Source organism: Epinephelus moara, chromosome 8 (assembly GCF_006386435.1).
Source record: "Epinephelus moara isolate mb chromosome 8, YSFRI_EMoa_1.0, whole genome shotgun sequence".
NCBI classification, from domain to species: Eukaryota; Metazoa; Chordata; class Actinopteri; order Perciformes; family Serranidae; genus Epinephelus; species Epinephelus moara.
Genome location: NC_065513.1, coordinates 28,118,971 through 28,144,216, shown reverse-complemented (window position 1 = coordinate 28,144,216; position 25,246 = coordinate 28,118,971). Strand labels below are relative to the sequence as shown.

The following is a 25,246-nucleotide window of genomic DNA, read 5'->3' as shown; positions in this document are numbered from 1 at the left end:
GAGTGAAGCAAATCTAGCAGCCACCTGCATATTTTAACAGCACTTGACTGGTAGCTGGTGCTCATTTCCTGGTCTAGAAAAAGACATGTAGAAAAAAAGAAAGAAGATGAATTGAAGTTGTCGCTTTGACTGTGGTTACTCTTGTCTTTTCAATGCAACTTCTGTGATCAAATGACCCAGATTGGAACCTAACTGTGTCAACATAAACACTTGACACTTCAGTGGACCTGCCTGATTGGATAGTGATCAAATATATTTGAAGAAGAAGAAGAAGAAGAAGAAGAAGAAGAAGAAAAAGAAGAAGTAGTGGTACAAGTAGTAGTAGAAGAAGAAGTAGATGAAGAGGAAGAAGTAGAAGAAATAGAAGTAGAAGTAGATGAGGAAGTAGTAAATGGTAGTAGAAGTAGAAGTAGAAGTAGAAGAAGAAGACGCAGAAGTAGTAGTAGAAGAAGAAGAAGAAGACGTAGAAGTAGTAGAAGAAGTAGAAGTCGAAGAAGGAGCAGTAGTAGTATGAGTAGATGATGAAGCAGAGGTAGTAGTAGTAGAAGTTGTAGAAGAAGTAGAAGAAATAGAAATAGAAGTAGAAGTAGAAGAAGAAATCAAAGAAGAAGTAGAAGTAGTAGAAGAAGTAGAAGTAGTAGAAGTAGAAGAAGATGTAGAAGTAGAAGTATAGTAGAAGAAGTCGAAGAAGATGTAAAAGTAGTAAAAGTAGAAGTAGTAGAAGAAGTAGAAGTCGAAGAAGTCGAAGTAGTAAAAGAAGAAGTCGAAGAAGACGTAGAAGTAGTAGAAGTAGAAGTAGCAGAAGAAGTAGAAGTCGAAGAAGAAGTCGAAGTAGTACAAGTAGTAGAAGAAGTCGAAGAAGACGTAGAAGTAGTAGAAGTAGAAGTAGTACAAGTAGTAGAAGAAGTCGAAGAAGACGTAGAAGTAGTAGAAGTAGAAGTAGTAGAAGTAGTAGAAGAAGTAGAAGTAGTTGAAGAAGTAGAAGTAGTAGAAGAAGTAGAAGTAGAAGTAGTTGAAGAAGTAGAAGTAGTAGAAGAAGTAGAAGTAGAAGTAGAAGTAGAAGTAGAAGTAGTAGAAGAAGTAGAAGTAGTAGAAGTAGTAGAAGTAGAAGTAGTTGAAGAAGTAGAAGTAGTAGAAGAAGTAGAAGTAGAAGTAGTTGAAGAAGTAGAAGTAGTAGAAGAAGTAGAAGTAGAAGTAGTTGAAGAAGTAGAAGTAGTAGAAGAAGTAGAAGTAGAAGTAGTTGAAGAAGTAGAAGTAGTAGAAGAAGTAGAAGTAGAAGTAGTTGAAGAAGTAGAAGTAGTAGAAGAAGTAGAAGTAGAAGTAGTTGAAGAAGTAGAAGTAGTAGAAGAAGTAGAAGTAGAAGTAGTTGAAGAAGTAGAAGTAGTAGAAGAAGTAGAAGTAGAAGTAGTTGAAGAAGTAGAAGTAGTAGAAGAAGTAGAAGTAGAAGTAGTTGAAGAAGTAGAAGTAGTAGAAGAAGTAGAAGTAGAAGTAGTTGAAGAAGTAGAAGTAGTAGAAGAAGTAGAAGTAGAAGTAGTTGAAGAAGTAGAAGTAGTAGAAGAAGTAGAAGTAGAAGTAGTTGAAGAAGTAGAAGTAGTAGAAGAAGTAGAAGTAGAAGTAGTTGAAGAAGTAGAAGTAGTAGAAGAAGTAGAAGTAGAAGTAGTTGAAGAAGTAGAAGTAGTAGAAGAAGTAGAAGTAGAAGTAGTTGAAGAAGTAGAAGTAGTAGAAGAAGTAGAAGTAGAAGTAGCTGTAGAAGTAGAAGTAGTAGAAGAAGTAGAAGTAGTAGAAGTAGAAGTAGTAGAAGAAGGAGAAGTAGTAGAAGAAGTAGAAGTAGAAGTAGTTGAAGAAGTAGAAGTAGTTGAAGAAGTAGAAGTAGCTGTAGAAGTAGCTGAAGAAGTAGAAGTAGAAGTAGAAGTAGAAGTAGTAGAAGAAGTAGAAGTAGAAGTAGAAGTAGTAGAAGAAGCAGAAGTAGTAGAAGTAGAAGTAGTAGAAGAAGTAGAAGTGGTAGAAGAAGCAGAAGTAGTAGAAGTAGAAGTAGAAGTAGTAGAAGAAGTAGAAGTAGTAGAAGAAGTAGAAATAGTAGAAGAAGCAGAAGTAGTTGAAGTAGTAGAAGAAGTAGAAGTAGCTGAAGAAGTAGAAGTAGAAGTAGTAGAAGAAGCAGAAGTAGTTGAAGAAGTAGAAGTAGTAGAAGTCGAAGAAGTCAAAGTAGTAGAAGTAGTAGAAGTAGGAGAATTGCCCAGGAGGCAAACTTGCATCTACTGGTCAACACTCAATACTTGGTCCAGACAGGGACTTGAGCCAGCAAACCTCCAGTTTCCAAGTCAAGTCCCTATGAGCTGAGCTACTGCTGCCCATGATCCTTGTCTACAAATGGCGAATATAAAATGTGTGTTTTCTGTTTAAAAAGTACAAACAAAGGAAGATAGCACACTCATCTTTTATGTGGTTACACCTCCAATAGGCTGCAATCTTGAGCTCACAGCTGATATTTAGGCCTATGTGGTTTGTTTACATGACTAAACAGATGTGCATATTTAGTGGATTCGGTGAGGACAGAGAGCGCCACTCGCTTGCTGTTAGGAAACTGTGTAAGGCCTATATATTTTCAGAGATATAAATGTCGGACTTCTACAGATTTTCCCAGTCCTAGACCAGTAATTATCAGATAGTGAAAACCCTGGGGTAGGAGAGAGCTCTCTTCTTCTCCACATATTTTGTGTATTTTCTAGTGGTGGCAAGGCGTTGTACGAGACATGCTTTGTTGAGGAGAGATCAGCGGAGATGAGTGATTAACGCAGCTAGTGTTGCACAGTGGTGGTGGACCACAGTGTGATAAGACATTGTGTCTCAGCTGTGCTCCAGCCCCGGTCTTCCCTTTGCTCTCTCTCAGTATAGGAACTTCAGCGTGGTGAAGAGATGATGTTAGACCTACGTTTAATAAATTATCTGGACTGTGCCCACTTGCTCTCTACACCTCACTGAGATCCAAACTCAGTGTGAGCCAGAGTACTTTGGCATGTGGTCTGACTGATCAGATTATTATGCCAGACAGATCCAAGATCTCAGAGCATACAGTTTGGCAGTTAATACCTCTGGCATGATCGGATGACAGTCGCATTGAAAGAACAAGTGTAACAACAGCCTTTGAGAATATTTGAATAAAATAGTGGAAAAAATTTAAGACATAAGGCATTTATTATTTCACAAAACAAAATTTGCAAGCCATTACAAAGTACGGGACAATAAAATAATTGAAAAGGCAGGTCATGGTCATTTTTATTCACGGAAGCCTGAACTATAAAAACACAATTCAGTAACAGATTATGTTCAGTTATTCATCTTTGTAGATCAAAAGATTTCAAAATGAAGCATTTTGCTTCAGTGCACAACAGCGATTTACATCTAATCTCAAAGGGTTGTTGTGTTTGATATTCAAGCAAACCAGCCTATTTAGCGCTGTTCAGGAACAGTTTGTTATTCATCTGTGATGTTTTGTGTGTGTGTCATTCTGCTGTTGGCTTTCTGGCAAACACTTTTCAAACACTTATAAAACTGATTCATTTATGGAGGGCTCCAACAACTCCAACAGAGGATAAAACCCAAGAACATCAAATGTAAATGAGGCACCTGGAGAACAACTTAATAGTCACTGTGTGTGCACAAAGGCGAAGCGTATTTCATCTGAAGATGTTCTTTCAGTTAAGTTGGCCTCGAGTACAACACTGACAGGTTTTGAAATTCTGCTCAGAGGTCCGGTGTCTCTTTGAGCTTGAGTTCTGACACCACACATAAGCTGCCTGTGGTGATTCACAGACTGACAGAGCTCTGGCTGTGAACTCCGCTAGAGAAGACTGTAGATGAACATAAAATAAACTGAGTATCACAGCTTATAGATGATGGCACAGATCAGTTTTAGTCAAGAGAACTTTGAAAAGGTTGTTTCTTGGTGAGTTCAAGCCTGACGGAGTACAGGTGGGCAATTATATCTAATCTGACAGAAGATTTGCTTCTCTGCATCTAATTTTAGTTTTTCCAACTCGTCTATCTTGTCTCTTTAATTAACAATGCCATCATCATTACACTTTAACCTGCTTCTTCGTCTTCTTGTTCTGGGATGAAATTTCCAGAAAATGCTCAATTACTAATATGTTCAGAAACACTTCAGCCTGCTGGATTCAAACTAAATGGTTGTTCCTTTGAGAGACAGTCAATATGATCGCTGACTGGCTTCTTCCTTTTAATTCTTTTGTTTCTTCTTCTTCCTCTGTCCTTCTGATTCCTCTTCTCCTCCTCCTCCTCCTCCTCCTTCCTCTGCTTTTTGTTCTTTTCCTGTTTATTCTTCTGATGCAATTTTTTCCATCTTCTCCTTCTTTGTAATGGCGTTTCTTTATTTTCCTCTGCTCCTTAATTAATCTACTGTGATTTCAACTTGCATAATATAAAATATGAAACCGTCCAAAGGGAGGTGATTCATTTTTACTGTCCCTGCACCATGGGACGGAAAGAAACACACTTGGATATTAAAAACATACTGACAATAAGACTTTTAAAAACACATTAAAGGGATACTTTGCTCATTTTCAATCAGCTTTGTATCATAACAATGTGGGTAGTATGTGCAAATAAACTGTGGTAAACTTCCATCTTACCAGCAACCAGATCTCCCTGCTCCTCCCCAAGCTCAAATCAACTGGATGACACGTTTCAGGTCATCCAGTGGATTTTTCACTGGCTCTAGGGCAGTTGCTCGAACAATCAATTGTACTTCTACACTTTCGTCTGCCCACCACCATGGACACAAAGAGTATAGAAGAAGAGCTGCCCCTCTTTCTCTCTCAAACTCAGATCAAACTGTAAATCTAGGTGGTGCTGATCAAATACAAACAAATACTGAGCATGTCACATTGTCACAATGTCAAGCTCAGCTCACATCCCAGCTACATCAGCTGATCTCAAACAGCCCAATCAACTATTGGAGCAGCTGATTGATGAAGGGAGTCAGCTGATAGATCACATGATTCCTTTCTATGCAACCAATTGGTGAATCTCATTCAGGGCGCCATATTTAAACTGCTCTGGCCTGCCTACTGTTGCTGCTTCCTCTGCAAGCCGCTTTGCAACCTTCCTCCACCCCAGCTCCTCCTTTTCATGCTGTGTCTGACTTATCAACGTTGATGCTGGCTCTGTTCTGTTCCCAGGGGTCTTTGCTGCTGCTCTCCCTGCCTTAGGCTATCCATGTAGGCACATGGAAGGGCAGGGAGGTTTGCTCTCTCCGCCTTTGGCTTTAAACGTATGTACCCAGAAGGGCGCAGAGAGCACACGTCTCCGCCTTAGGCTTTCCACGTAGGTGCGTGGAAGAGGCTTTTTGCGTAGGCCCAAGGAAAGGCAGAGGGGCCCAGAACAGAGCCACACCACCAAATATAATACTGCAAATGCAAATAATTCCTTTGACTAAAGTGTTCCTGACTTAAATTCTGTTACTTTACTGCTTATAGGTCACCTAAAATGTCCTAAAAAAAACATGTTAGTGCATTGTATGGCTGTAATAGGAAATTTGTGACCAGGAAGTGGTCGTCATACTGTTTCCTGACTTGTTAATATGGTGGCTGAAAAAACTGAGATCAAATGGTAAAACTAAGCAGTGCTGATAAAATATGAATCTGAAGATTCTGTTTCTGTGTTGCCTGTTTCTTGCCTAAAGGCAATTGTAATTGTGTGGTGCAGGGGACGTCTTTTATAGGCCAACCCAGAAGTTAGCATCACCCTGGTTCGCTCAACAAAAAGCCAAAGGGATTTTTTCCACTGGATTTTGGATTGATGCAAAGAAAAAGCTCTGTGGCGAATTTTATGATATGTATACATTTTGTAGAGCAAGATAACCTTCACAAATAAACACCACTTTTATAATTTTGTTGTTTTGTTGTAGAAATGAAAACGTGAAAGTCACTTCAGCTTGTGTTTACCACAGACCTTATTTTACGCATCTAATGACAAACTCATTCAAAAACCCATTCACTTTAAGACGAGGGAACCGGGAGGTGTAAAATGCTAACTCATTTCCTCAAGATTGTTTGTTACCAGCCAGCCGTCATATTATTTCCCTGTGTCAAAACTGCCAAATTCGCTTTGTGTCTCCCACCAGTGGAAGGGTTTATTGGTCCTCTTGAGCAAAATTTAATGACACAGCCCTGTTTTTCCAGTTTTTCTGGTCCTTTACCACCAGTTTCAAAAGTATTGGTTTTATGTTTTTTGTTTTTATTATAGGTTTAATGGAAAACCTATATTTTCAGCAGAACTTTTTTAAGATGACAATAAACATTATGTATGTTCTGTTCTGCAAATAGAGAAGCATGACATGAAAAATTTTCAAATAAATTCCTCTCTGGATGTTTGTTTTTTTCTCTCTTTTATTTCTCCAAAAGCTTATTCACCCTATTTTACTCCTAGTTAAAGGCCATGTCTGATAAATGATTAATGCATATGATCTCCGCTCTTCAATGTAGGCAACAAATATATGTATACATGTCACTGTAAAATTATCATATTTGCCATTAAGCACTGTGCTGCAAGTGGACCGATGCTAAGCGCTAATCCTGTTGCTCTTTGATGTCTAATCCACAGCTCATTTACATCGTAATAATTCACACTTTTGTATTACACATGTATTTGCACACACATGCACAAATGCGTTTAACCATGTGCTACTGCGCTGCAACTTTAGCTGGACCCCTGCTGTGTATTACCCTTCATGTTTACAAACACATCATCTCACCACCCTCATGTTTTACTCCTTCCTGTATGCATAAATACATTAATAATTTAGTGCCTTCAGCATGTGGTACATGTCTGAGCACTCTGTCATTTATGTGAGGACATTTCTAAAGCATTTCCTGGTTAGTTTTTGTACAAAGGACGTATTTAAAGTTAAAGGGTTAAAGTTAAATCTAGATCTGCCGAAGCACATATGAAAGAAAATCCCTCGATAGTGAGCTGTGTTTCATATCCTTAGATGTATTCTGGTGAGGAGAGTTTCAGTATATGCACACATTTAAAAATACTGACTGCGGGAATTCTTTACACTTTATATTCACAGAGGAGTACACCTGCAGATCATTGTGTATTTAAAAACAGGTTTATAAATAACGATGAAAGGAAATGATCCCTGTCTGAGGCTTACATAAACCTCAACCCTCCTTTGATAAGAAACTGTACAGCAGAAAGCGGGAAGCGCAGACCTTGGGGGATTTTCTCACTGAGTGTTCTATACATTTCAAGTACATGCGGTTGTTCTCCAGATAGCTTCTTTACACTTCTGTGCATGCTAATGCATTCATAATTCATACTGTCGATTCGATTTTAAAGGAGAAAAAACATTCTGCTCACACTCTGCTCCCTCATAAGTACTATGCTGTGAATATTCTCCATCTTGATCCTTTAGTCTATGAATATATCTTCCTTATGAATGCCTCTACTTACATGCATGCCTAAGTTTGCGTAAGACCTTTAACTTGAAAGTGCAATCAGCTCTGATCTGTATTCATAAAGGCGGATATAAGGGGATGGCAATAAGAAAATAAACCAGTGGAAAATGAATGGCTGTGTTCTTCACCTGGGCTATTGGATATGGAAAAGTATGTGTCCTCAGAAACACACACACACACACACACTCAGAAGCTCTTATATTGTGTATATAAGTGGGATGCATGCACATACTGTACAGTACATGTATTGTATGTATTGAGTAAAGGCTCACACCCACACAGAAAATATAAGCTGACATGTAAAAACGACAGTACATAATCTATATACAATACCCAAAGGACTTAATTTATTACTCCATCCTCTTGTTTCCTACAGTCCCATCCACCATTACTCTCCCCGTTCCTCATATTCCCCACGAGAATGCTTCTTTAGCGCTTCTTTCATCTTATCCATGACTCAGTCATCCTCTCCTTTTTCTCTCATCTGTAATCTTGGATTACTTTTATAATCTTGGCTCCAATTGGGTGTCATATTGTATCTTCTCTTCTCTTCCTCACCAGCTCAGGAAGAGAAAGAGATAAGAGTAGCCACAGATCACATGCTCAGGTTGCATTTCTCTCAGAAGTAGGCTATGGATGTTAAAGCAAACACATATAGAACTGTTCCAGAAACACAGACAGAGGCAGTGTGCTCCTATTTACCGTGTTGTTCTTCTCTGAGACTGCATTAGATCCATGAACCCAATAACCCATCCCAAATTATCTTTTTACATGTTTACACATACACTCATTGGCCACTTTATTAGGTACACCTTGCTAGTACCATGTTGGACCCCTTTAACCTTCAGAACGGCCTTAATTCTTCGTGGCACAGATTCAACAAGGTGCTGGAAACATTCCTCAGAGATTTTGAACTCATTGTCATATTCAAGAAACCAGTTTGAGATGATCTGAGCTTTGTTACATGGCAAATTATCCTGCTGGAAGTAGCCATCAGAAGATGGGTACACTGTGGTCATAAAGGGACGGACACGGTCAGCAACAATACTCAGGTAGGCTGTGGTGTTTAAACCATGCTCAGTTGGTACTAAGGGGCCCAAAGTGTGCCAAGAAAATATCCCCCACACCATTACACCACCACCACCAGCCTGAACCGTTGATACAAGGCAGGATGGATCCATGCTTTCATGTTGTTTACACCAAATTCTGACCCTACCATCTGAATGTCGCAGCAGAAATCCAGACTCATCAGACCAGGCAATGTTTTTCCAATCTTCTATTGTCCAGTTTTGGTGAGCCTGTGTGAACTGTAGCCTCAGTTTCCTGTTCTTAGCTGACCTTCCTTTTTAAAGAAGGAAAAACCCTGTTTTCAAAAATACCCATATATGTGTGGACTTGGCCTTAGATGCACACACACATATACGCCCACTCATTACAGTATCTATCGACTTCCCCATCTACCTCACATATCAATTCCTCTGTCTGAAAGAACAGCTCAGTGTGTGGCACCTGTGTGGTCGAGTAAAAGAAAGATGGTGGACCAGAGCAGACAGGTGTTGGCGATAGGAGCAGAGGAGAAATTAACTGTAAAGCTGTCAAGTGGTTGTAAATGTACAGTGTAGGTTTTTTTAATCCATAAATAAACACTGCAGCTCCTCAAGTTCCAGGTAAAGTTCCTTCGTCTTGCTCTCCAACATAGGCAATCGCCTTTATGTATGCACATACATGTGTAAAGAACCTTCCCACCACTAAAACATTAAACATTAAATGGCATAATTCTTTCCATTAAATTATGTCTAAATGATCTACATGTTATTCCTTCATTTAGCACATATTTTGCAAAAGTGGCAGATACATTTGCTGATTGGCAGACAAAAAAAAATCAAAACCTTCCTGCCACAGTGGCAGGCAGTGAAAAAAAAAAGTTTATTTCAGACCCTGCTGTCAATCCATCAAACAGAGACTAGGTTAAAAATACTTTATCACGTCATTTAGGCTCATTCCAAGACCACTGCACATATCCATCATCCTCACCAATTTCAAAATAAATGGCGGTGCAGATGTTTCTTGATGAGAAATATATAAACAGCAGTAGGAGCACACAGCTTAAGCAGCTAACAGATGTAAAAATTAGAGGAACGGTTGCACTGATAATGAGCCAAAACTGCTGGTAAAAAGACAGTTTTTATCTAATGCCAGATATTCAACAAGTTTAAGAGACAGATCACACACTGTGGTGTGCCAGATCATGTCGAACTGTCTTTATATGTATCTCTCCTATCAAATAAAACTCAAGTTTCACTTCACTTTTTCGATGTAATTGAATTGTGACATCTCAAACTCTTAACGCAATCCTATCCAATTTATTTTATTGTATGTTCTCCAGATCACACAGTGCTCCAGACTGTAATATAAGCAGACTGTACTGAGGAGTCGCCCCTCTTCACAGCCGTGCTAAAATGATTTACTGGCTGAATTGGCATAGCCCGATTTCAAGGCTGGCTCACAGGCCCAGCTCATCTGATTATTCACATTATCAAAGTCCTGCCAAAATCAGAGGGGACTGAGAGAAGGAAAGTGAGCAGAGACAGGCTGAAAAGAAGCAAAAGAAACGTAATGTATTTTTAAACCAGCTCCCACGATAGAGTCAAGAGGTTGACAGGTTTGAGGAAATATTGAAGTTCAATCAAAAATAGATTCTTTGGTCTAAAAATGTAGGTTTTATTTTAAACTGATATCTTATGGAATCACGATGCTACAATTAGTTTTGAATTCTACCGTCTTGTCTTGCGCCGTGACTGCTGTCATTGGTTCTGCAGTGTTGTTGTGAAGCTCAAGACACCACGATTTGTCCTTTTAATAACGTGCTGCAAAAGGCAAAGACAACAGAAATCCTTGTGCAAAACAGCAGCAAGATATATCGAGGTATAATATAAGACCTGATTAACAAAGCTTTAATTGTCTGAACTGCATTGTAAATCTAAAAAAACTAAACTTTTTTTAAACTAATTTTTTATTCTTTAAAATTCAGGACCACATATTAAAACATACAAATGCACACTGTCATCTTAAACACCCCCCCCATCTTCCCGGTCCTCACATCCACATTCAGCTCACATAATCTACTTGCACTACTACTACTACTACTTGCAAATAGTAATAATAATAATGATATAAAAAAAATAATAATAAAAAAAGAGAAACTAAAATTACAGATAAATATGGGTCAATAATTGCATAGGATCAGGCATATACTCTTAACAGGTCTCCATTGTTTATCGAATGTTACTTTCTACAAGTGTAAGTAATGACTGATCTTTTCCATACAGTACAAGTCCCATAGTTTTCGTCACCAGACTGCATGAGTAGGAAGACCTGGATCCAGCCAGTGAATAGTGATACATTTGATAGCTGCAGTTAACAGAATCTGGAGAAGGTAAGTATGTGCCCGTCCTTCAGCACCGTCTGGTATTGCTCCAAGTAGTGCTACCTTGGGGTCCCTGGGCAAGTCAGTACCAAAAACATCCCTAAGCGTTACATATATGTTGATGCATATATTTGACATGCCCAGAATATATGGACATAATTAGCCAGCACCTCTCCGCATGCCCTTCAGCCTAAACAAAACATTTAACCCACGACTCCACCAAGGGTCATAGCTTGTCTGTCAAAAGGGGAAGGGAGTAATTCCCATGAGGGCTGAATGACGTTTGTCACATTGATTGTTTTTTGTTTTCAGGCGAATATTTCATGGCCACAGTAGCGCTCAGATTTAATTTAGCATGATACAAACAGCTATGTCCATTGAGGACCTTCTGGCTATATAGGCTATTCTTAACCACAATTTACAGTCCCACACAGTGACAGGCACAACTGTTTTAGTCAGGATTAATATGACTCCTGAAATGAAGCAGAGTGTCCTCTGACCACTGCAATGGATGAAAAAAAATCAAACTCAATAATGAAATTTGGACCTGCCCATCATGTGTCTATTTAGTATTCCTGAGGAGCTATATGCATGAAATAAGGTTCAAACACGCACAGCAGTGTTTTCAATCACTCAACAAGTCAAGCTCGAGGGTCGCATTTTAAATGATCTGTAGTGTGTGGTCAAAAGTACATAGAGCAAGTACATTTAGGGCATGTCTAACTCTTGTTTTGCTAGTTGAACAACACATAATCTGGGCACAAAGTAAGGCAAAAGGGACAAAGGGGTTTTATTTAGTCCCTTAATAAATCATAGATGTGTTTTGGACATTCAGCCAATCAGGGTGTCATCTCCCATTGCCTTTATAAGCCAGATGTGCCTGCACCTCTCACACTGTTATTTACATGGATTCAACAAATTGTAGAAGCGAGTGGTTTCCTGCCGAGAGTAAGAGCAGTGACGCTACTGCAGCAAATATAGTGGGACATTTAATGGCAAAACTAAAAATTGTAGTGTTAAATTTGACAGCGGAAACTTTTAGCTTCTGAAATAACCAATAAAGTAATAAAGTAAATGCAGAGAGCATCTCTCTTAATGGAGTCTGCTGCTAAATAGCAGGAAAATACTCCACCATTGATTTTAGACCAGGTTTTTGTTGGTCAATGGCATAGTCGCTTTCTGCTGCCTCAAAATAGCAACCTGCTGACAATTTGTCTGACTACACTTTATTTCAAGACCTACAAGTGCACAGATGGGCACAAAGACATTTGCTACTTACACATAGTGGTCTCTAGCAATTAAAATGATAACTGTGTTGGTCTGAAACTAGAAACTGAGCTAAGTGTTAGTTCAGGCAGGACACGATGTCAAGCTCAGCTCACATCCCAGTCTTTGCTGCTGCTCTCCCTGCCTTAGGCTATCCATATAGGCACATGGAAGAGCAGGGAGATTTGCCCTCTCTGCCTCAGGCTTTCCTCGTTTGCACATGGAAGGGCAGAGAGGGGTGCTCTCTCTGCCTTAAGGCTTTCCACATAAGCACGGGGAAGGGCAGAGAGGTGCACTCTCTCCGCCGTCTGATTTATCAATGTCATTTCTGTTTGTCACTGATGCTGCTCAGTTCTGTTCTCGGGAGGTCTTTACTGCTGTTCTCCCTGTCTTAGGCTTTCCATGTAGGCACGGGGAAGGGCGGAGGTGTGCTCTCTCTGCCTCAGGCTTTCCATGTAGGTGCATGGAAGGGCAGGGAGATGTGCTCTCTCCGCCTTAAGGCTTTCCACATAGACGTGTGGAAAAAGCTTTCTGCGTAGGCCCGAGGAAAGGCAGAGGGGCCCCAGAACAGAGCCATACTGCCAAATATAATACTGCAAATGGAAATAAAGTTTTCTTTCCCTAATGTTTAAATACCAATCTACACATTAAATTTGAGTTGAGTTGAGATCATTCTTGACCTTGGATACAGCAGTTGACAAAAAAAAAAAAAAAAAAGTCACTGCAAGGTCCATTAGTCACTTTCAATCATATCACACAATGTTCCTAAGAAGATGGAGTTCACCCAGTTGTAATGTTTTTTTTTTAATTTTCAAATTTCCACTTTACTGAGCACTTTAGGGACCTCTCATTCACAGCAGCTTAAAATTTGACATTTAAAGTTTATCTTTGACCTTGGCAACATCTATGACAATTAACACCGTGGTGAGATTTTTTTTGTTTCATCACCTATTATTTCAATGACCACAAATGGACTTTCCATCTCAACTTTTAAGCCAGCTGGATGAGGGGTCCTTAAAGTGCTCAGAAAAAAATGGATATTCATACATCTATAATTCCATGACAACTAGGCAAACTCCATCTGCTCAAGACGATAATGTGTTAGGATCAAAACCTCCAGATCAGTGGCAAATAGACCTTGTGGTGAGATTTGCCACAGCAGTTGGGGAGTAAGAAAATACTGATAGACTTGAGTATTGCAGTGTTATGTGATACTGTATGGATTCTCAAAAACAGTTGATTAATAATTAATGATATAAATGCAAAGATTTGTGGCTAACTGCCAGACAGCTGTGTTGTGATCATCTGAAAGGGCACACCGCTAGCTCCACATATTTGATAAAAATTGCTATTTATCATCTTGTTTCAAGTCACTTAAATCACCTTTCTTCTCCATTCTGATGCTCGGTCGAACTACCTCTTTATTTTAATGTCAACTCTAATGTCAGTCACCTTACAAACCAAATTAAAGACTCATTATGACCTGTTATGGAGCAGAGTACAGTTGTGTTGTGAATCCTTTAGATCAATATGAAAACAAATATGAAAGAGCAGCAATTACCTGAATGTTTTATCTCTTGCTCTCTTTCCTGCTCTCGGGCTGAGACTCTCTCTTTCCTACTTTCTTCCTGTCTTTCTTTCTTTCCTTCCTCTGAGAGCGAATTAGCCTTTTGACACCAGCACCATGTCTCTGTCAGGGTTGAGGAATGCATCTGTCCTCTGTGATATGTCACTTTTGTGTGTGTGTGTGTGTGTGTGTGTGTGTGTGTGTGTATGAGAGGCAGAGACAGATAACCATATGTTACCAGCCAAGCATAGAAACTGCCAAATATTGTAAACTGTTCATGTGCGAATGATTAATTCGGTTTGAGACCTCGAGCAGGTGTATTGATTAGCTTCGCAGACACAACAGGTGGCGAGTCCTGAAACCAGAAGCGGGCTTGTTTACATTTGCTTTTTCTTGGATTTCGCTGCTGTCCCTCATTATTCACATCCTATGACTTTACATATTATGTCAGCACTTTATATCAATATTTATTACTGCTTTAGATTCAGAAATTGCTTTGCAGCGACAGCCTTGGAGGAAAGTGTTTCTCCTTAAAATCCATTTACTTCTCCTAGTTATCATTTTGTGGGAGCGTATATTGGAGTTTTAGTCAGGAGGGTAAACCAATTTGAAAATGGAGAGAGGCCTTGATGGAATTGTTGATGTGTGTGTGCATGCACGGATAATCCATGCCGAGTGTGTGTGTGTGTGTATGTGTGTGCCTCTATGCATTGTTCACTACAGTCTTCATCAGGGATTCTCAGTCAGATGCGTGGCGTACTATACCAGCGACTCCTCCAGCTTCCTGGATGGTTGGTTTGATTTTGATCAATAAATAACCAATCCATGGCCCCTGTTTCACTGCAGACTTTTCTGTGACTCACAAGCCAGAGTTGTGTGGATATGAGTGTGTGTGTGTGTATGGTGGTGGTGGAGGGGCTGGGGGGTGTTGGGAATTTGGGGGTGGACAGGCCTGTTAAGATCATTCTCCTGTGACAGACCACTCGCTCTCATCCTCTCTGCTCTCAAAGTCAACTCATTGCGCTCTCATTTCACACTTGATGGCGACTGGAAGGGGGGAAAGAAAAACGAAGAGTAGGGAGGAGTGAGGAAGAGGTGGAGAAAAGATGCTTTTGGACAGTGAGGAGGAAAGATGGGATGGAGAAGGGAGGGTCAAGAGGGGGCACAGCAGTACAAATGAGAAAAGCTGCTGGGGGGCTGGAGAGATGAGGGGAATAAAAACAGAGAGAAGAAATGGACCAAAACAGAGAAAATACTTGTATAACAGCAGAAGACCTCTTTTTTCTTGTCATTTTATAAAGATGTGCTTTGATTTGATCATTCTTCAAATACAAACAGATGTGCTCCCATGACATACACTGCTACAATAACAACTACCACTACTACTAATGAAGCCATAGCAAAAGTTCTATCAGGAGGCCTGTAATTTATTTCTCATACCATCTGCCGATCACTCCACGCACATGCATGTTCGCTCACAACTGTTTGCTGTCATTGTCTCTGGCTTCCAATTGAGACATCAGCTGTTCCATCAGCTGATCACATTCAACCAATAGCACTGTGACACACCTTCATTGTTAGCCTATCATCTTGCTCTTCCTGCCTTTAGCACCATCATGCCACAGTTACGCATATCTTCCACTTCCCCATCACCACCTAGTCACCTAGTATCAAAAAATCCTTAGCTCATTTAGACACTTTAAATAATACTAACAATTGTTGAAAGTTGACAGCTATTACTACCACCACTGCTGCTGATGTTTATAACAGTCGAGGGTAAGTTTTACAGTTTTCGCAATTCACCCAGCTTTGAAGGGCAACTTACATGTAACAGCAGCTAAAAATACATCACTGGGTGTGGTTACAGATGCAACAGCAACACTTCTCTGATCACACTCGATGTTGGGTGTGAGCGGCAGAGGTGCGAGACACTTAAAAGTTTCAACTCCTTAAAACTGAGAGGGATTTTGAGGAGCAAGGGCAACATTTGCCACTCTCCTTAGGATAGATTACACCCTTGATATCACAAAACATGAAGCATGGTGGTATCGTGCGTCGTAACAAGATTCCAATTCCACTGGCAGCTGTACCTAGTTCCTTTGTATATAAAGGAAACTTTGTGTAATATTACACAATTCCAGCTTCAAACTTAAATTTATCATCTATCAGCAATGTCACACAAGGACATGTACTTGTAATTGAGTACTTTTGGTTCATGGCTGCCTTTGCTTAAAGATCTCAATATTCTCTTTCACCACAGCTCTCACCACACACTTACAGACCTGGGAGCTGCCGCACAGTCCTATTTATACATATATCCTTAAGGCAGCTGTGGCTCAGAAGGTGCAGCAGTCGTTCACTAATCAGAAGGTCGGTGGTTTGATCACAGGCCCTTGCAATCTGCTTATCGAAGTGTCCTTGGGCAGGAGACTGAACCCCAAACTGCTCCTGATGGATGTGCCATCGGTGTGTGAGTGTGAATGTTTATTACTTCTGATGAGCAAGTGGAACCTTGTGTGGTAGCCTCGGCCACCTGTATATGAATGTAAGAGTGAATGGGTGAATGATACTTGTGTTGTAAAGCACTTTGAGTGTTTGCTATGACTAGAAAAGCTTTATATATATTTCTACAGCCCATTTACCATGTACTTTATTCAACCAGGTAAAAGAGTAGGGCAGCAACTAACAATTATCTCCTCTGTTATTCACTTATTTTTTTTGGTATACAGAAAATCAGAAAATGATGAAAAATGTTGATCAGTGTTCCTCTACAGCCCAAAATGACATCTTCAAATGTCTTGTTTTGTCCACAACCCAAAATTATTCTGTTTATTGTCAGAGAGAAGTAAAGAAATAAGAAAATATTCACATTTAGGAGGCTTGAATCAGAGAATCTAAAAAAAACACTCAAACCAATTAATTATCAAATTAGTTGGCGTTCAATAGTTGAAAACTAATCCATTCAGTGTTGCAACTCTATCAAGAGTGACCTGGCCATGAGGTCAGCATGCATCTTGTTGGCCACTTGAGAAATCTGCCATCAAATACACTGATAAAGAGCATTTCCCCTGAAGCTGGAGTTCGTACACTTTCCCTGAACTAGTCCAGACTTAAGATGAACAGTAACATGACCATTTTTTAACCTCTCGATTACAGTCTGTTTGCATAAATAACTTTGCTTTGCTGGATAGCTTCAAAAGGTGACAGCCAATATCTACAGAGGAAGAGTTTCCTTTAATTCACAAAATAAAAATCTAAAATGTGTACTTTCCCCGGGGCCTTAATTAAACATCCAACCAAACACTTGAACTATAGAGTCAAAACTTTTGCTCATTAGATTTGCAGACTGGACTGTATTGATAAGAACACTGCAGGCTCAGCATGGCCAACAAAGAGTTGGTGAACTCAAACTTTAGGTATCACATCCATTTATCATATTCAGGAAATATGATAAAGCAAAGAAAGCAATTATAGTGGAGCATACCATGTAATTCCTAATTGTTTTTAATCTCTGGTGACCTGTTTTCTTTTCCATAATTGATACTGCATGCATTATAAAATAACATCTGCTGGCTGCAGTGGATTTCGTCTTACATTTGAGCTTCATCCTACTAAATATGTCCGTCTTTATACACAGCACGTACTGTGATAAACAACAAATCAACTGTCGCTGGTTATTATGAGTCATCTTTACAAGCCAATCAATATCAAGGTGAAGACAAATGCTGCTCTTGTGCTCTTTATAATAACCTCTCATCATCCATATTTACGACATGTGCCACTCTGTAAACAAGGCAGCACATCTTGACTACATCAGCATTACTGAGTGAAACACCTCACCTCAAGCCATGTTTCACAGGCTTATATAGAGGTTGTAATATTGAACAAGCACTGACAGTGGTGGGAGACTCACATGACATGACTTGACTCGGGTTACACTCAAGTCGCAAAAAGGACATAACTAGCACTGATAAGACTTGACTTTGATTTATTCATGACTGGTATTTTGCACTTTGAGCCCCATTTCTGGGTTGTTTATGATGAAATAGAGTGGCTGAGACCAAAAAAGTGACGATTGCTCATTTTCGGAGAATTTGGCTTTCCCCTGCCTGGCTTAATCCTGCTGCCTATGGCCATGTGTGAACCTGTCCTATAACCACCCTAAATGTTTGTTTTCAAAGCCATGAAACTCACAGAGTGCTCAGCGGTGTTCGTTGATGTTCTGACATAAAAATCGTAGCAAACTGTGGTTTAAGTTTAAACAACTGCACAATGGATTACTCAGTTGTAAACAACCTTCGCAGTACGATGCTTTTGAACACAACGCCAATCTTCTTCTTCTGCTTCTTTTCTGTGTCCCATTACATTGCAATGGTTTCCTGCGGGTTGGCGACACCCACGTAAAGGAGCATTATCGCCATCAAGTGGGCTGGAGTGTATAACGCTTCAGGGTCAAGCTGAAAAAATAGTTCCACAATCGAGATGAATAGCGAAGACATGGATGAAAACCACAGTTTGCTACGATTTTTATTGCAGAACATCAACTAACACCACTGACCACTCGGTGAGTTTCATGGCTTTGTAGTCTCTATATACAGACTCTACATTCAGTGAATGTAGAGTCTGTAGGCAATCCCCGGAGATCTTGCCTCTGGAAGAAGAGCGGAAGAGCCCTGGCTTCCGGTTGTAGGCTGTTTGTAGTCCGCGTGATATTGATCAATCACGTTTGAGCCGGCTGCAGTTGTTGCCAGGTTAAACGGTCCGTGCGGTGAACTAACGAGGCGGAACATAATTGGCGTCACTGCAAACTCTGAATCCATCGCAATGGTTCAGCATATTTACTTATATATAAACGGACGTCGGAAACGGAAATTCGCCTCCTCAAACCGGAATGCCAAAAAATCTGGGGTCTGCCCCCAGAGGCTGTATCACCGTCTGCCGGAAGACAGACGCCGAATACAGCGGACCATCAGAGGCCAATGCACAAGGTAGCTATCATAGACTGGGCTAGTCCAAAACTACTAAAATTTGGATTTAGGATTATGTTGTTGGTGACCCTAGTAAGAAAAGAACAGTAGTATGCACTACAGCATCCAACTTCATCCATCACTACTAAACCCACAAAGACAGACGTGCATGTGTCTTTCTAGTGATCCTATTAGCTTATTGGTTGGACAAATGTTAGCTAGAAAGCTAGGTAGCAAGCCAACATTTAACCAGTTCAGAACTTCCTATGACTTGACCTGAGCAATGACTTGACTTTTCTTGCTTGACTTGTAGCAGGAACGTGACTTGCTTGGTTCTCACCATAGTAACTTGGGACTTGTGTAACAGTATTTGTACAGTATGTGATTCCACTTGCTATAAATGCCATTATTTGATGTTTCTGTGTAGATTTGTTGGCTCAAGGGCACCGGAGTCTGCCCATTGGTCCGACATCCCATTGTTCCGACCATATCAAACTCATTGTTCCGAAGTCCCGTTGTTCTGAAATCATCATGATGCCCTGTGGTTAAGGTCTGGTTAGGTTTAGGCACAAAAACCACTTGGTTAGGGTCAGGAAAAGATCATGGTGTGGGTTAAAATGAAAAAGAAAGTGGCAAACACATAAGCCGTGAGCCTGCTTCACCTCAAGCCTTTCCCAGCTGACCCAGAGCCGGTTGCGGCGCACCATCAAGGCAAAAATAGTGATGTTGATACTGGGAGCCCTTCAGCACCGCGGAGAGCTCCCCACACAACCCCGACCCCAGAGTTAATAACAGGAGGTTATGGTGTTTCATTCTCTCCTCTCTATGGCACTTGTATCTCGACCAGTAGCCAGTTTGTTGCGTTGCTGATCCTCTATGGTACACAAATACAGTATAGCCTAGAATAATCACATATTGGAACAACGGGACGTCGGAACAATGAGAGGTCGGAACAATGCTACGGCACCAAGGGCACCGTCTCTAAGAGGAAGTTGATAAATCCAATTGGCAGTTTTTAAATGTTGTCAGTTAATGGGAGTTGGCCCAAGGTGAGCTGCAGAGCAAATCACTGTGTACAAATATTGTGTATTAATGCCTGTATGCCCACCATATGAACACATTGTGCACTGTTTTTTTTTTTTTTGGAAATGTTAATGGAAAGCCTAACAACTCGGTTGCTGTGCTTTTTAAGTGCTAAAATGTTCACATAATGGCACAATGCACTCGCTAAACTAGCTACTTAGCCTCTGGCTAAAATAACCTGTCCTTCTCTTGTAGCATGCTGTGTGTGAGCTGCATTTAGTAAGCCAACTGTATGACCAGTACATACTCTGTTCCTATTCAGGTACATATTTTCATATTATTGTCATTGTTATATTTTTGTCAGTTTTGAAAGTTAATACTTTAAGTTGCTTATGACATTTGTGTGACTTACTCCCACCTCTAGGAACTGAAAACTCATACTGTGGCTCAGAGGCAGAGCAGGTCGTCCACCAATCGGATGAACAGCGGTTCGATCCCCGGCTCCTCCAGTCTGCATGTCGAAGTATGGGACTTCTGTAAGACACTGAACCCCAAATTGCTCAAATTGCTCCCGATGATGCTTCCACCAGTGTGTGGATATGTTAAAAACTGAGTAGCAGGTGGCACTTTAATGGTAGCCTAGGCCACCAGTGTGTGAATGGGTGAATGTGACTCATAGAGTAAAGAGCACTTTGAGTGGTCGGATGACTAGAAACGTGCTATAAAAATGCAGGTCCATTCACTATTTACTTACTTACTTACTTACTTACTTACTGACTTTGTTTCTTGAAAATATGTGCAGCATAAAGATTCTTTTATTTTGAAGTAATATTTCTATTAACATTTATAATAGTAAGAAATTCAATTTCTTTTCATGCTTTTATAAAATCAAAATAATTGTTTAGTCACACATTTCAAGTACCCTCCATGTATTTTTTAAAATGTTACCAGAAATAAATGTACATACAAATTTAATTTAAGCCTTAAGGCTCAGGCTGTGAAAGTCAGTTTATCTGCCATAATTGCTGAGGCACATCACAAATATGTTGCTGATTTGGTCTAAAAAAGTGAAGCGCATGACTGATTACAGTACATTATAAAAACATAAATGGCACAGCATGGGATTTAATTTTGAAAGTCATGTTAACAACCATGCCCCTCCAGATTTTCTGCACACTACATTTCAAATATTCAAATATGAAACCAAATTGCCTCAAATTGTCAAATAAATTAGAGCCAATGTTGCTCTCAAGGTGGATATTTTCCTGCAGATTTCATTTCAAGTTAATCTATACCAAGAGAGTAAATCTGTGCGAGGAAATCATTGGTTTGTGGGTTGAAGTGGGGCCAAAGTCTCTGAGAACTTTGTGTACTCTTCCTGCTCCTTTGTGATCAAACTGATTCTTCATGTATTGACAGTGACAGTCGTGCATTTAATTTAACCTGCTGAAGCATATCTCCTTTTCTTTTATCCTAAGATAGAAGGATGAGGCATGTCACAGCTGCTTCTCTGTTTGGACATGGTGACACACAGAAAGGACAAAGCTGTTCTCTCATCTTAAGCTGCCTTCTTTTATTTTGTAAAAGAGACTAAAAGTGCGTAGTTGCGAACTGTAAAACATCAAGATGTTCTTTTTTCCAGCGACGCTCTTTTTACAGTGAACTTATGTATCTGCGGAGAGAGTCAGAGATGAGACAGAGGAAGGGGGCAACTGAAGCGAGAGAAAAATGGGAAGTGTTTGTGTGTGTCTGCAATCCCCCCCCCCCCCCCCAAAAGACGGAAGAGAGACTGTGCCAAGCTTCAAACGACAGGGTCTGTTCTTTGTTCTGTGCCATAGTGTTTGCACTGGAAGCTTTTTATGAAAAGTCTCTCTATGACTCAAGAGCACCCACTCTGCTCTGTGCCTCCATCCACTTCGATTTATTTCAGGGTAGACTGACGGCACTCCACTTGATCAAGGGATTCAAACCGAAACAGAGCAAATCAAAGAAATTAAAAATTCAGCTATTTTTGAGGAGTATTAGCTTCAAACTACGTCATCCACAAATGCCACTTTACTTCTCACACAGCTCCGGGTGGAAGTGCGAGATATGAAAGCTGCGTCTTTGTTGTGGAGAGATACAGACACAGACATTTAGACAGAGATGCAGAGAGGGACGGCGATGAGGAGGGGGCACTGCTGCTGCTTCCCTCAGCCAACGCTTTTAGTGAGTGCGCTATAATTTTCTAAAACAGGAAGAGTGACTGCATCAAGCTTCAAACAGCAGGACCTGCTCTTTGATCCATATCTTTTCATGAAAATACTCTATCTGTGCCTTAAGAGTTTCCAATTTGCCTTCTGCCTTTATTAAGAGAATTTAAATGAATAGAAAAAAATAGCTCCAGATTCAACGTTTTAAGGCGCACAATTACATTTTATGCCGTGCAATTAGAAATGTGCTCATTTGCATATTTGCCTGAGGCACCAAAAATTAAGAGTACCTGAATGTGTTGAACCCAAATGGTTCTGAGAACAGGATGAGTCATTTGCAAATCAGGGATCAGGGATGCGAGTGATAAGGACGGACACAAAGGGATGGCTGAGGGTGGAATAAAACTCACTGCTTTATAGTCCCATAAAAGATAGGGACCAGAGAGTGTCACAGATTTTCTTTACAGTTTGTAGAATTACCCCGTGATTGGCCTTTGTTTTACAATGCAAAGGAAAAAAACCCATCAATGCACGCCAATCAAGTTCACCTCATTGTAGCTAATGAGCAGACCGGGGCTCATCTGCATATCACACCAACTGGGAGAGAGGTAGGTGGCAAGATATGTGAATGAGTCCCAGTGAACAGTAATAAACTACCGTCTAATAAAAACCAAACAATGCTGCTCCAAACATATTAAGATATTTAAAAGGCAAATCAACCTTCAGGAATACAAGACTGTGTCTTCTACAAACTACATTTAAATGCAACTACAGCACCTGCCTAAGCAATCGCGCTACACATCAGCTCCAAGTCGTCCAAAATTCAGGAGCTAGATGATCCTCTCACATCACACCTATTTTGGCCTCCCCTACATTGGTCTCTTTAGAATCCATTTTAAAGTTATTTTAATCACATAGAAGGCTCTCAATGATCTGGCAGCGGACTATATAACTGAGCTTCTTGCACTGTAGCGTCCAAACAGGCCCCTCAGATCTGCTAGTCTGCGTCTTCTAACTGTTCCAGAGTACAGGTTAAAGACAAAGGGTGATCGAGCGTCAGATCAGCTGACTCTGTTCACGACTTTAAATCTCGTCTGAAAACTTACTTTTACAGATCGACCTTTCCTGACAGTTGATAGGCATATTGTGTGTTTAACAGAATAAAGTTATTATCATCATTTAATCAGAATCATGATCTTTCCTTAACCTTAGCCAATGTGCTTTTGTTGCCTTAAACCTATGACAGGAGTCTAGACATGAATCCAATCTCCTGGTGTCAAGGTCCTGCACTGTCCACGTCCACCATCCTCCAACCACCTTCTTCTGAAGCCTATGCGCTACATGAATGTAGTGTTTTGTTACCTGCATGTAATCCAGGCAGCAATTACGTTGCCACAATATAATCAAAGCAGTTTATTAACATACAAATGTAATTTCTAGGCGACGGAAATACAGGAAAGACACATCCTGTCATGTTTTTTTTTTCCTTATTTTGTGGCTAAAAACGTTGTTTAACCACAGTCCATGTATTAATATCTCTAGAGACGAGTAACTGAAACACCTTCAGTCTGACAGACCAACTATCCCTTTAATGTATGCACGGCATATTTTCTTTTTTCCCCTCTTGTTCCTCTCTAAAAGCAAGCATGTTCAGTATTAATGCAGCAGTAATAAATTCTGCATTTAAAAGCAGCAAAACACACTGGGTTGAGGGATGCTGCTCTCGTAGCCACAGTATAACAATCAAAGGAAGGGCTTTATACATTCATAAAACTTTTATGGATATGCTTTCACCACTTACTTTGTCCATCAGCATAATGTCTGGAAAAACATGCACTCCATAAATGCATGCAATCACTTTAAGCCATAAGGATTGACTCTATGTCCTACTGTATTGAACGTATGCATTTCAGCAACATACAGTGAGAACAATGTCAAATATGAGTATGTTATAATTGCAGGCAAATAAAACCAATACGTTTGTATTTTAAGACTTATTTGTTCTAATTACATGTGCATATGTACAAAATAAATGCTCATATATTCATATGTTCTTTTACAAGGCCAGCAATAACTGGCTCTTCCACTCAAAGTGTGATTTGTGAGCGATATTTAAGAGAGAATGATGAGAAATCAGAAGTGTAATTTAACCTTGTCAGAGTGTTCTGGACCTGTAAAGTATCTGATTGATTATTGTATGACAGTCAGAGGCCTGGGACTAATAAACAGCCTTAATCATTCTGAATTACACATCAGAGGCAAGCTGTAAATCTGAGAACAGCACAACAGAGGGGTAAAAATCAGCCATGCTGTGGTAGTGTTAAATTTGCCAGTCGCTGATGGTCTGTAATTTAGAGGCAGCCAAGCCACAGAACACATTAGTAATGGCACTGTGTCAGCGCTTGAGCATATGCACTTGAAATGCAGCCTTAAATTAAGATCTAATGTCTTGGCTGGGAGACATGTCAGAATCTGGAAAAATGAGATTAATTATAACTTAACTCATCTATACTGGTATTATTTCCAAAAAGAGTCCATCTGTATCAGTGAGGTAACTGGTGTCCGGCTGGAATCTTGAACATCCAATTAATTTTATTTCTTTATATAAAAATGGCTGTTTTACTAGTTGGACAAAAAAATCTTACATGACCCAAGTAAAAAATAAAATTAAATAAAAAAAAATTAAAAAAAAACTCAGACTATTCTCTGAGATTAATGTAGTTTATTGTTTATTTACAAGAAAAACTTAAATGTTCTCAGAGATTAAGGTGGTCAATTTATGAGAGAAAAAACTCAGACATTCTCTGAGATTTAAGTAGTAAAGTTTTGAGAAAAACTTCTATATTCTCTGAGTTTCAAGTGGTAAATTTACGAGAAAAAAAAACTTGGATATTCTCTGAAACTAAAGTGGTAAATTTATGGGAAAAACTCAGATATTCTACAAAATTAAAGTGGTGAATTTATGTGGAAAAGGTTGGATATTGTCCAACATTAAAGTGTAAAATTTATGAGGCCAAACTTGGATACTCTCCAGGATTAAAGTTGTAAACTACCACAAAAAGCTAAGTTATTCTCTGAGAATAAAGTGGTAAAAACACACTGCCAGAAAGTCTGGTAAGGTGGTATACAGAGTGACACAGCCCACACTGTAACTAACTGCACTCCCTGAAGAAATATTATCATATTTTTGGGGAAAATGAAACAGTGATTCCAGAGAGAAGCAGACAGAGGGGTCTACAGTCTGTGTTTGAAGGATATAACCAGGATGTCAAACTGACTCAGCAGCAACAACAGGTTAAAAAGACAAAGATAGTTAGAAGCTAAAG

At 39.8% G+C, this 25,246-nt stretch overlaps 1 protein-coding gene across 1 annotated transcript; it reads right to left on the bottom strand.

Annotated features, from left to right (window-relative positions):
- Positions 1-218: 218 nt before the first annotated feature.
- Positions 219-2,156, bottom strand: LOC126394245 (uncharacterized protein DDB_G0271670-like; the record flags this gene model as incomplete). The annotated part of the gene is given in 3 exon segments (XM_050050953.1): positions 219-390; positions 392-671; positions 674-2,156. Coding segments are annotated over 3 exon segments (1,935 nt in total), but the record flags the coding sequence as incomplete, so codon positions are not given.
- Between the last annotated feature and the right edge of the window lie 23,090 nt (positions 2,157-25,246).